We start from the raw sequence: 13,330 nt of genomic DNA, 5'->3' as shown, positions 1-13,330 counted from the left end.
CGGTGCTGAGGGAGAGGTTGAAAATGTGCGTGAGTATAGGGGTAAGGGTAGAAGAGAGGGAGGGGAGCAGCTTTGAGGGGATAGGGTCAAGAGGACAGGTAGTGAGGTGAGAGCTCAGTATAAGTGCCGAAACTTCTTCCTCAGTAACAGGGGAGAAAGAGTTAAATTTATGGCTATGTGAGTTGTGGTTGATTGCGAGCCTTTGAGGGGGTGAGGGAATGGAAGTATGTTGAGAGCTGATTTAGTTTCTGATGGAGTCGATTTTGTTATTGAAGTGGCTGGCAAAAGTCTTGCGCTGACTGAGAAATTGTATTAGGGGGTGTGGGTGGGCGGAGAAGAATATTGAAAGTGGAGAACAGACGTTTTGGGTTTGAAGAAAGATTAGAGATAAGAGTAGAGAAGTAATGTTGCTTATAGAGATTAAGGGCAGAATAGTAGGAATTCAAAATGAACTTGGAAGCACCCAATTGTTTAAAATATATTTATATCCTGTAACATTAAGATGACCCTTAACTGGAACTAAGGGCCTAGTCCAAATCCTAAAAAACAGCCCCTCCTCCACTAATATTTATAACAGGCACTATGCATTCCAATAGGTAGTGTTTGCCTGGTATCTGCCACACCAAGATTCTTCCATCAGACTGACAGATAGTGAAGCATGATTCATCACTGAAGATAATAAATTTCCACCAGAGTCCAGGGTGGCAGGTTAAACACCACTCCAGCAGACGCTTGGCATGAAGCATGTTCATTATGAGGCTTGTGTACAGCTACTCAGACATGGAAACCCATTTCATGAAGCTCTCAGTGCTCAGTTATTGTTTAGATGTCGCTTCCAGAGACAGTTTGGAACTCTGTAGTGACTGCAGAAGAAGATTCCAAGTGATTTGTATTTCCTATGTGTTTCAGCACTCGGCAGCCCAGCTATGTGAGATTTCGGGATCTACTACTTCGTAGCTGGGCTGCTGTTGCTCCTAGATGCTTCCCCTTCACAATAATTGCACTTATAGTCAACCAGGGTAGATCTAATAGGGTTCAAATTTCACAAACTGTTTTTGGCAATTTTGGCATCCTATGACAGTGCAAAGTTTATAATCCCTGAGGTCTTTAGTATGACCTATCGTAATGCTGTTTTCTTGGCTATGTGCTGCATTTTATGCACCTTGTTAGCCATGGGTGTGGCTAAAACACCTGAACTCAATAATTAGTAGAGATGTAAAGCATTAGTAGAGATGTAAAGCATTTTGAAATATGTACTGATAGCCATTTTGTAACCTAATGTCTTCAGTTACAGCAATCATTCAATAAGACTTTTCATTTCATTAGACTGTCTAAAAATGTAGGAGAACATTTCTACCTTTCTCCAACTGTGAATATATGCTTAATAAACATACCTTATTTGGGTGTCTTTCACTCACCTGAGTAATGATTATTTAAGTCTTGAGAGGCTTTTAATGAAGCTGCTATTTCTGTAAGACATGTTTGAAAAATATTGTAATGCACTCATAATTTTCTTATTGATTCACATTTATAGTCCGCTAGTTCTGCCCTCACCAGCATATACATAAGTGAACATCTTCACAGAGAGAGAGGGGGCATTAAAATAAGCTTTTTATAACATATTTTATCATCTATAATATTCCATTATCTCAAAAGCTCTGCAAACATAGAACAAAATGATTATAGCTGAGCATCTTTCCTACTCCTGATCATATTATTTATTTAAATAATGGAAATTCATGGCATTATGTCTGTTTTTTTTTACAATGAACAATTGTATATGACCTGAATAATTCTAATTGTAGCAGCATTATGAAAATGTTTCAAATGTGTTTTTTTTTAATTTTGTAAATATCTAGCAAAATGGAACAATGTAAAATGTTTCTTTCATGCAAGTTTAGCAGAGATGTAAAGGGCTAATTAGAAAATCTAAATAAAACAGACAATAAAAAGCAGCCCAAAGTCATAAAGAAAATACAAGTGAAGATGAACATCGTGTGTATATAAACAAGACAAGTCTAACAATAAAAGCAGTGATGACATTCAGGTACCAGATCAGGACTCAAAAATATTGAGCACCAAGGTGTCAGACCAATTTTTAATTGCCCTTCTAAGATATAGGTTGGAAACTGGAGAATGCATTTGCATAACTGATTAACATAGAAACATAGACTTCAGATAAGAACCAAAGGCCGAAACAAGTCTGCCCAAAACATGTAAACTTAGTTAGTTCATATTATAGACGCTCATCCCAGGTATTCTTGAAGTCACCCACAATGTCTGTCCTTATTCCATAAATCAATCACCCTTTCTGTGAAGAAGCACTTCCAAAAATTACTCCTGAACCTACTACCCTTCAGCTTAAGATCATGACCCCTTGTTCTGGAATTACTCTTTTTGTGAAAATAGCTCCTTAAAGGCACAGTATACACCAATTTTCATATAACTGCATGTAATAGACACTACTATAAAGAATAAGATGCACAGATACTGATATAAAAATCCAGTATAAAACTGTTTAAAAACTTATTTAGAAGCTGTCAGTGTGGCTCTGTTGAAAAGGCAGCTGGAAAGCCCACTGCAAGTGAGAAATAAGACACCCCCGCTTCTTTTGCATATTAAAAGACCCTTTACACAAACAGGAGCAAGCTGGAGTAGGTAGCTGACTGTATTCTCCTAAAACCTTGGGGCTTGGTTAGGAGTCTGAAAATCAGAGCAATGTTATTTAAAAATAAGCAAAACTATTTTTGCTTGTGACTGCAATAGCGTGCGTATTACGAGTTGAAAGTAAACGCTTACGCTTGAGTGCAATTGAATTTAATGCACGTTAGGCTAGCGTGACTTCAGTGCTCTGGTTAACTGTTACACGAGACAAAAACATTGCACAAAGCACATAAAAAATACATTTAACAGTACAGTTACACTCATAGTAACACTTTCTGAGAAAAATATTTTTTAAAAATTGCATTAAAAAGTTATAAGGGCTCAAAGATATAAGGACTCAGGTGTTAGAAAACAGAAAAGGGCTGCGAAGGGCTTTAACATAGAGATACATACATGTCTAACTTATGTATGTTTATTATACAGTATATACAGTATTTAAGTGCATTGGAGCCGAGCATATTCATAATTAATAAACTATTTATGCACTGTACATATTTCACATTCCAATGCTCTTCACATAGGGGGATATGTATAGGTATATGCAGTATATATAGTTTGCCAAAAAACAATCATCTATATATAAAAATATCTATTTAAGAATATATAGAACATATTATTCTACGTGAAGATCATTGGAATATGAAAATTCATGTTGGGTTTGGCGCACTTGAATAAACGTGATCGAGTTAGTGCGTAAGTATGGTTGCTGGTTTTTTGCAGTTTGTGAGCTCCATTGAAGTCTATGGAAGAATACATCAATGCGGAAGTTACACTTTTTGCGCGTGCCAGGCTTTTGCTTTCACCCTAACTTGTTACTTTCAACTGATAATACAAGTACCTGACATGAGCACAAAGCCTCCGTCTAGAGAAGTTGATGTGCAAGCCAGAGCGTAATACAGTGCTCCACTCGTTTCTAGCCCTATAATGCCTATAATGCCGTACATAAGTATTTTCTGTTATACATCTAACTTTAAACGGTTTATAAAAATAAGAAAAAAAAATGGAAATTTACTAGAGAAGTAAATGCATATAACTTACTGTTAACTCCATCTGAGCTTCTAAATCTAAAAACAAAAAAAAACAATTTTGAACAGTTTCAACTACATAGACTTGCAAACTGTGGCTCTTACTTCAAAGATACAAATTGACCAAATGGAGAACAGAGATAGGTCAAATTATATTATACTAACAGTTTTGTCTGCCCCTAGAACCAAAAAATAAATTAGTTGTTTGTCCCTCATCATCATTTAGTAACCTTCTTGATCAAATAAATTATACATAATAATAAATAAATAGTAAATTATGTTTTTATTCAGTTATGATACTTAGCTGATCAGTATTAAACACATCAAATGATGGTGAGGTTGGTGATTGTATTAAAAAAAATTAACCAAACTAGCAGCTGAGAATCTGAGAGTTTCAAATACTTTTCACTTCTTAAAGTGAATGTAAAGTGCGCATCCTCACTAACGTTACCCTTAACGTCTATTAAAAATAAATACCAGTTTCATTCATCAATTTACAATGTTTTTGTTATATACCTTGTTTTTTAATTTTGTTCGTTGGCTCCCGTTATTTTGATCCTCCACCCGGTACGCGCGCCTACTTAGTGTCAGTCTGATTGACGTCTTAATTACCAATCAAGGCTCTAACCACAGGGGGACCCAACCGCTTACGCTGACGTCACTACTCCTTTCTGCGCCTGCGTTGTTATCATGTTCACCAACGATTTCCTTTAACGCTCGTGCACATTTCGCGCATGCGCAGTTGTTTTACTTTACGGAGCCCTGTCATTTCTGAATTACTGAAATCAGTTACATCAGTAACAGGGCTCCGTATTCTCTAATTACAGCTTATTTTTAAAATCAATACTGTTTGAATTCAAATAATAAATTTTAATTATTATTCTTGTCACCAATTTTTAATAACCATATGAACAATGTCGGTTTACATTTTGGGAAAAATATTAGTTAGCAGGCAAAACATAATGAAAATAATAAGTTCCGTTTCAATATTGTATTTTTATTTGGCGGTATTAGGTGCTGGGTTAGCAGATCGTTCCCTTCTCTTCACAACAATAGTATTCATTGAATGTATTGATTCAATGAATACTATGGTTGATTAACAGCGGAAACCGCATTTCACGCATGCGCAATGGGAAGTGAAAACGGGAGCGCGCATTGAAGAGACGTAAACAGCGGGTGGGACCGCTGTATACGTGATATGTCTAAAACTAAGGAAGTAGACTGTGGGAGGAGCAGGTACTGTGAATAGTCGATATTTCGACTAAAAAATAAACTACATATTACTAATTTTTTATTAAATGTATAGTGGCGGTTAGGTTAATATCAGGATTGCCTACAGGAATATGTGTTCAAAAGAACGAAAATTGACAATCACTTTAAAGGAAAGCTTCAAACCTATTGAGGCATTTTATTTTGCCCAAACTTATTTTCACTCAATTCCTTTTTAAATTAATAATGAAAATACCTGACAACTTCATAGGAGCATGGCATTTATTTTATGAATCCACCAACCCTAGACTAATACACTCTCCACTTCATTAAACTCTCTTGACTCCTGATTTCACATCAATCATAACATAATTTCCATGTCAGCATAATCTCTCAAATATGGCATAAAATTATTACAATTTCAGAAACCCCAAATTTACCTTTTTCTGTTCTCTCATGTTTTGCCCCTGTCTGTGATTTTTTTTACAGAATGACAGTGGATCTATCTTCACAATCAATTAGGCCTAGCTGTAATTTATGCCTCCATGTTTATGACTTTTTCACTCTAAGTGATAACAGGGGAATCCAGGTGTGGACTCCTTGCTCAGTGTGCTTAGAGGAATATGGCTATACCTCACTGACGAGGCCCAATGAAGGCCTAAATGATCGTCTGGGGTTGCTGTGTTCCTTGTTCAGAAAGGAATTGCCTAGTATTTCGGTGCTGGACTGACTGTAATAGGCGGGATCAGACTGATGTGCTACAGGAAAGTTCTACTCTGTGAAAAGCATTACTGGGCTAAAAGAAGCTGCATCCAAGTGGTAAATCACCATAGAACAGGCTAACAATAGTATTGAGCTGGTTTTTCGTTCATGTGTGTGCACTTCTCTCTGTGTGTATTAAGTCTCCCTAAGGGAAAAAGGGGCAACCAGACGTGGACTCATTGCTCAGTGTGGTTAGAGGAATATGGCTACACCTCACTGACGAGGCCCAATGAAGGCCGAAATGATCGTCTGGGGTTGCTGTGTTCCTTATTCAAAGAGTAATTGCCTGGTATTTCGGTGCTGGACTGATTGTAATAGGCGGGATCAGACTGATATACTACAGGAAAGTTCAAATCTGTGAAAAGCATTACTGGGCTAAAAAGAAGCTGCACCCAGGTGGTAAATCGCCATAGAACAGGCTAACAATAGTATTGAGCTGGTTTTTCGTTCATGTGTGTGTGCTTCTCTCTGTATGTATTTAGTCTCCCTAAGGGAAAAAGGGGCAACCAGACGTGGATTCCTTGCTCAGTGTGCTTAGAGGAATACTGCTACACCTCACTGACAAGGCCCAATGAAGGCCGAAACGATCATCTGGGTTGCTGTGTTCCTTATTCAGAGAGGAATTGCCTGGTATTTCGGCGCTGGACTGACTGTAATAGGCGGGATCAGACTGATATACTACAGGAAAGTTCTACTCTGTGAAAAGCATTACTGGGCTAAAAAGAATCTGCACCCAGGTTGTAAATCGCCATAGAACAGGCTAACAATGGTATTGAGCTGGTTGTTCGTTCCTGTGAGTGCACTTCTCTCTGTGTGTATTTAGTCTCCCTAAGGGAAAAAGGGGCAACCAGACGTGGACTCCTTGCTCAGTGTGCTTAGAGGAATATAGCTACACCTCACTGACGAGGCCCAATGAAGGCTGAAATGATTGTCTGGGGTTGCTGTGTTCCTTGTTCAGAGAGGATTTGCCTGGTATTTTGGCGCTGGACTGACCGTAATTGGCGGGATCAGACTGATATACTACAGGAAATTTCTACTCTGTGAAAAGCATTACTGGGCTAAAAAGTAGCTGCACCCAGGTTGTAAATCGCCATAGAACAGGCTAACAATGGTATTGAGCTGGTTGTTTGTTCCTGTGTGTGCGCTTCTCTCTGTATGTATTTTGTCTCCCTAAGGGAAAAAGGGGCAACCAGACGTGGACTCCTTGCTCAGTGTGCTTAGAGGAATATGGCTACACCTCACTGACGAGGCCCAATGAAAGCTGAAACAATCACCATAGAAATGGCTAACAATGGTATTAAGCTGGCTGTTCATTCCTGTGTGTGTGCTTCTCTCTGTATGTATTAAGTGATAACAGTAGCTGGTAAGATTCTTTTGTTTTCTTGAATGTATCCCTCTGTTTCTGAGACTGTAGCTTAATTTTACAGTTACCTCAATTTAAAATTTTCAGAATATAACTCCAACACAAGTTCAAACATTTTTTCAAATTTTGCAGAATGTTGTTTTAGGGAGTTGCTACCATGGTATCAGCACAGAGGACAATTTCTAATAGTAGGTACTTCTAAATAATTGTATAACAATGTTTCAACCGGACACACCACCTTCACCAGCAGAGACTTTGTCTGTACTGGGTGTATTATTCTCTACACTAAAATAAACACAACATATGTGAGTAGACAAAGAAGCCAAGCTGTGTATTTATTCCAAATAAAAAAACACCTTTTCTGATCAAATGGTAATATGGTCAGTGTATACCGTACACATTTCTAGGATGTATATGCTCCCTTTTTATCAGATATGGAGCCTATCAATCAAGGCCAGGAGGAGTAGACCAATTGCTGCTACTCTTATTGTTACATTTTAGTATTTAGGTATATACATATATACACTTAGATATATACATTTCTTGGGACATCATTGTAATTACAAGATATTTTTGTTGTAACGTATTAACCAAGTCTTTTTTTTTTTAGCCAAACTCTACTTGCCTTAATTGAATCTGCAGACAAGAAGGCTAGCCATGGTCAGATTGTTAGCATGTATTGCTTTGTTTTGCAGCTATTATCAGCTTAAAGGGACATGAAACACAAGGGATTTTTTAATGATTCAGATAGAGCATGCAATTTAAAACTCCAATTAACTTCTATAATCTAATTTGATGTGTTCTCTTTGTATCTTTTGTTTAAAGAACACCTATAGGCTATTTAGCAGCAATACACTACCAGGTGACTGATTGGTGGCTGCAGAAATGTACCTCTTGTAAATTGCCTTAACGGATATGTTTAGCTAGCTCCCAGTAGTGCATTGCTTTTCCTACAATAAAGGATACTAAAATAATTAAGCAAATTTAATAATAGAAGTAAATTGGAAAGTTGCTTAAAATTGCATCCTCTATCTGAATCATGAAAGAAAAATATTGGGTTTTGTGTCCCTTTAAGACAAATAGGCAAAGTTGTGTAGCATGTGTTGCCTTAAGAAGTCTGCTATGTGCATTTACAGGTTTTTAGAATTGGCTACATGAAGAGAAGCAAAAAATCGAGTGCAAATCTTTTTTACTATGCATAACTAAACACATATTGAAGTCTCAAAGTGTTTGCTGTTCTTTTAACGAAAGCTTAGTAAAAATTTATAACTTTCTGACCCATCTTATAATTTTTAGAAGTTAAAAAATAAATACAAACTTGAACAACTGACAAATGATAAAGAAAGTAGTAAAAATGCTGGCCGTAAACATTTTATGCGCCAATGGATGAAATGCCCTTAAGCAGTTTGTCAGTTTCTGAGAAGTCACAAGCAAGTCATGACAAGGTTCTATTTCAGACAGCATTTTCCTCCCATAGTGCTGGAATAAGCTACCAAGAAATGCTCCTAACCAGCTCTAGGGTTTAGAATCTAAACTTATGTGAATGGGTTTTAAAATCAGACGGGACATGTTGAGTTTATGCCATTGTTTTCTTGCAGTGTCTGTACTACAGATTATGGAGCTCACATGGGTAATGTTATTTTCATTTAGAAATACTCAACATATTCCACTGAGCAGAACATTTAGGTCTACATATATTTTACAGGAGTATTTGTGCATGAATAGACCAGATTCATTACTGTTAAAGGGACATGAAACACAATTTTTTCTTTCATGATTCAGGTAGACCATGCAATATTAAACAACTATCCAATTTACTCTATTATCAATGTTGCTTCATTCTCTTGTTATCCTTTGATAAAGGAGCAGAGATGCACTAATGGGAGCTAGCTAAACACATCAAGCTGAATTATCAAGGGCTGAATGGCCCCTGATCCCCATGTTTCCACGCGAGCCTTCAGGCTCGCCGGAAACAGCCTTTAAGAAGCAGCAGTCTTAAGATCGCAGCTCCTTAACTTGTCCGCTGCCTCCAGGCTGCGGACATCAATCCGCCCGATCCTATACAATTGGGCTGATTGACACCCCCTCTAGTGGCCTAATGGCCACTAATCTACAGGGGCGGCATTGCACAAGCAGTTCACAAGAACTGCTTGTGCAATGTTAAATGCCGACAGCGTATGCTGTCGGCAGTCAGTGATGTCTGTTGGACATGATCAGCTGAGTGGATCATGTCAGACAGACTGTTAATAAATCAGCCCCATCTTGTGAACTAATGACATGAGGCATATATTTGCAGCCACCAATCAGCAGCTAGCTCCTGAGCCTACATAGGCATGCCTTTTCAAAAACTGATACATCAAATCAAATTTGATAATAGAAGTAAATTGGAAAGTTGTTTAAACTGAATGTCAAGTTTGATGAATCAGTGCCCGGTTTTTAAAAATCCTATTAAAACCAGGGGCACTTTCATTCATCAAACTTTACAATTCACTTGTTTTCTTAAAATAACTTACCTTCTAATCTTGAAAGTCGCTTCAGCAATTCCCCCTCCTGCCGCTCATCACTTCATATGTCAGCAATGACGAATACGGCATCCTCCGATCACGGCTTCCCCCCCAGGAGACTCATTGCCTGAGGCAACGCCGTGATTAGAGGAAGCCGGATTCATCATTTTTGACATATGAAGAGACTTGTGACGGGTGGATGAAGCACTGGAGCCTTCTTTCAAGATTAAAAGATAAGTATTATAAAAAAACAAGTGAAATGTAAAGTTTGATGAATGTTAGTGCCCCTGTTTTTAATAGGGTTTTTAAAAACCGGGCACCGATTCATCAAACTTGACATTCACTTTAAAATTGAATGCTCTATCTGAATCATGAATAATTTTAAGTTTCATGTCCCTTTAATACTTGAATTTACACAACACAATTCTTATCTTATAACCACACATGTACAACACACTAATACAAACTTCCCAAAGGTCAACCAGTTTCATTCAAGAAATACATTAAATCAAGTGTCAGTAAAACAGAGGTTTGCAGATTGTACTTCTCTGTTATATACACTGATTTTTCATCCCTGAAAACTAAAAGAGCATATGGCAGATGTCACAAGCCTACCTTTGCCACATATCTCTCCCTAATTTGAAGTTTATCTTATCTTATATGTCGGACCTTGCTGCTGCTTGTGTAATCATCCCTATTGGGGGGGCATGTCTGAACAGCAATCATGAGCGGTCACACTCTTCAGAGCTTTGATTGAGTTTCTATTAATCCGCCGATTAGGAGAATTCCTTTTACATCAAAACTATACCCACGGCAAATTACAGTGTCTCACTATATAGTGGTGATCCTTACAACTCAACCGTTGCTGTATTTTTTAAATCGGAGCCCAGAATCAGAAAGTAAGGGCCTAGAGCGACAGCACATGATGGGCGACGCCACTCCCCTCTGTATCCTGAGGTGATTTGCCTTACCCAACTATACTGACACATTAGCTTGGACTATATTAATACCATCTCTAAGTTAAGAGGGACTCCAGAGAGAGGAAGAAGACAGCGGCTGCAAAAAGGACATCAGCATTTCGCAACCATAATGGTGACTGTCAAAGAAGCAGGCCCACCAGATACCCTCAGCAACCACTCGTATAACCTTGAGAGGTTTCTGTCGACACCTCATTGAATCTGCCCCATTAAACTTTTTAATGGGCTGTTGTCCAGTTGTGGGCTATATACCCCTAACACCCATCAAAACAACAAAAAATAACCGTCTGACTACAAGCAGCCAACAGAAGGGACCAGACACGAGGCAGGAACCGCAGCAAGACATGGCACCAATGGAGGTGAGATGCAACAACATTATAATAGCTCATCGAGCGTGCAGCTGAAGATATATGATCCTTCTGATACATCGACCGAATACCCACGGATGGAGGGTATTGGGCCACTGGCTGTGTCTGGCCGGGGTTGGTGGGGGACGGGCACTAAAGAGCTGATTGCCCTTTTAAGAGCAATGCCCATACAAATTCCCATTTAGGGGCAATGGGTAGCTTAGGTTTTTTTAGAGTTAGGTTTTTTTTTTTATTTTGGGGGGTTGGTTGGTTGGGGGGTTTTACTGTTAGGGGTACTTTGTTATTTTTTTTATCTAAAAGAGCCGATTGCTTCAGGGTAATGCCCTATAAAAGGCCATTTTAAGGACTATTGGTAGTTTATTGTTAGATTATGGGGTGTTTTTATTTTGGGGTGGCTTTTTGGCATTATAGGGGTAAAAAAACTAACATTACAAAAAACACCACTAAAATTACGAAAAATAAAAAAAATCTGTATAATATGTATAATTTTTATTATTTTGGATAATTTAGTTTATTATTTTTGTAATCTTAGATTTTTTTTATTTTTCGTAATTTTAGTGGTGTTTTTTGTAATGTTAGTTTTTTTTAGTTTTTTTAGGATTTTTAAAATTTGTAACTATTAGGTTTATTTATAGTTTAAGCTTAGTTTTTTTTTATTTCACAGGTAATTTTTTTTTTATTTTAAAGGTTGATATATTGTAACTTTAATTTAAGGTTAGGGGGTGTTAGGTTTATGGGTTAATTTAGTGTGTTGCGATGTGGGGGGCCAGCTGTTTAGGCGTTAATAGGTTTAGTTTAGTATTTGCGGTGTGGGGGGCTGACGGTTTAGGGGTTAATACTTTATTTTAGTGTTGGCGATGTGGGTGGACGGCAGTTTAGGGGTTAACAGGTTTATTTTAGTAGTAGCAATGTGTGGGGGGTGACAGATTAGGGGTTAATACTTTATTTTAGTGTTGGTAATGTGGGTGGGCATTGGATTAGGGGTTAATAGGTTTAATATAGTATTTTTGTTGCGGGGGTGGCAGTTTACGGGGTTAATAGATAGTTTATGGGTGTTAGTGTACTTTGTAACATTTTAGTTATGAGTTTTGTGTAAAACTCATAACTACTGGTCTCAAATAGCGGAACGGATCGTGTCGGTATAGGCTGTAAGGCAAGAATTTTAGCCTCACTGCACAACCTGTAATACCGGCGCTATGGAAATCCCATGCAAAAACGTCATTTTTTTGAGTGCAGGATTGACGTTGCATTACAGGCTAAAATGCTTGCGGTATAGCTATACCGACAAGACTCGTAATGGCTGCGTTCCGGTTTTAATGCTGAAAAAATGGTAATTTAATTTACCCCTAATCTGACATCCCCCCACAATGCAATAAACCTAATTAAACTATTAACCCCTAATTTGCCATCCCCCCATAATGCAATAAACCTAATTAAACTATTAACCTCTAATCCGCCATCCCCCAAAAACTCAAAGAACTAATCTAATCACTAAGCCCCCTAACCTAACACCCCCTAAGTTAACCCCAATTACATTAAAAAAATACTAAGTTAAAATTAAAATAAAAAATCCTAACATTATATAAAAAAACTAAGATTCAATTAAAATAAAAAATCTAAAATTCCAAAAAGTAAAAAAATCGAAAATTACAGAAAAAAATAAACAAAATTATCCAAAATAATAAAAATTAAACCTAATCTAATACCCCTATAAAAATAAAAAGCCCCACCAACACATCCTAATATAACACTAAACTACCAATATTCCTTAAAAGGATCTTTTTTGGGGCATTGCCTAAAGCTATCATTTCCTAACAGCAAACCCCCCAAAATAAAAAAAACTAACACTAAAAAACTAAAAAAAAAGGGGCATTTGTATAGGTATTGCCCTTAAAAGGGCAATCAGCTCTTTTGCAGCCCATTAAAATAAAAAAAGCCCTAATCTAAAAAAACAACACCTAAAAAAAAGTCTAACCCCCGAAATAGGTACTCAGCATTCCTGAAGTCCGGCGGTGAAGATCCTCTTCCAGGTGGCTACATCTTCATCCAGTGCCGAGACCTCTTCTATCTTCATCCGGAGCGAAGGCAGCACGGAGCAGAGGTGGCCACGGAGCAAGAAAGGTGGCCGTGGAGCAGAAATGGCGGCCACGGAGACACCCACTGTGGAGGATTCTCTTCATGCGATCGTCACCACACACTGAAGATTGAATGCAAGGTACCCGTTATATATATGGTGTACCTTGCAATCCTATTGGCTGAAACATTCTAATCAGTCAATAGGGTGAGAGCTACTGAAATCCTATTGGTTGATTTGAAAGGTTTTTTTTTAGATTATGGCTTTTTTATTTTAATGGGCTGCAAAAGAGCTGATTGCAGTACCTATCATCCTATTGGCTAATTTGAAAAAATATCAGCCAATAGGAATGCAAGGTATTCCAAATATAAAACGGGTACATTG

The 13,330-nt window shown here is 37.8% G+C and overlaps 1 protein-coding gene across 1 annotated transcript in view; it reads right to left on the bottom strand.

The window, feature by feature from the left end:
* The window catches only part of TRPM6 (transient receptor potential cation channel subfamily M member 6), a 327,340-nt gene that overhangs the window by 161,750 nt on the left and 152,260 nt on the right, over nt 1–13,330 (bottom strand). The window contains exons 31-32 of the mRNA XM_053699972.1: nt 3,703–3,728; nt 1,419–1,469 (exon numbers count right to left, since the gene is read on the bottom strand). Of these exons, the coding sequence (XP_053555947.1) occupies nt 1,419–1,469; nt 3,703–3,728 (77 nt within the window). The remainder of the gene's footprint in view (nt 1–1,418; nt 1,470–3,702; nt 3,729–13,330) is intronic.

The sequence above is a fragment of the Bombina bombina genome, chromosome 2, assembly GCF_027579735.1.
Source record: "Bombina bombina isolate aBomBom1 chromosome 2, aBomBom1.pri, whole genome shotgun sequence".
In the NCBI taxonomy this organism is placed as follows: Eukaryota; Metazoa; Chordata; class Amphibia; order Anura; family Bombinatoridae; genus Bombina; species Bombina bombina.
This window is presented reverse-complemented; position numbering and strand designations above follow the sequence as displayed.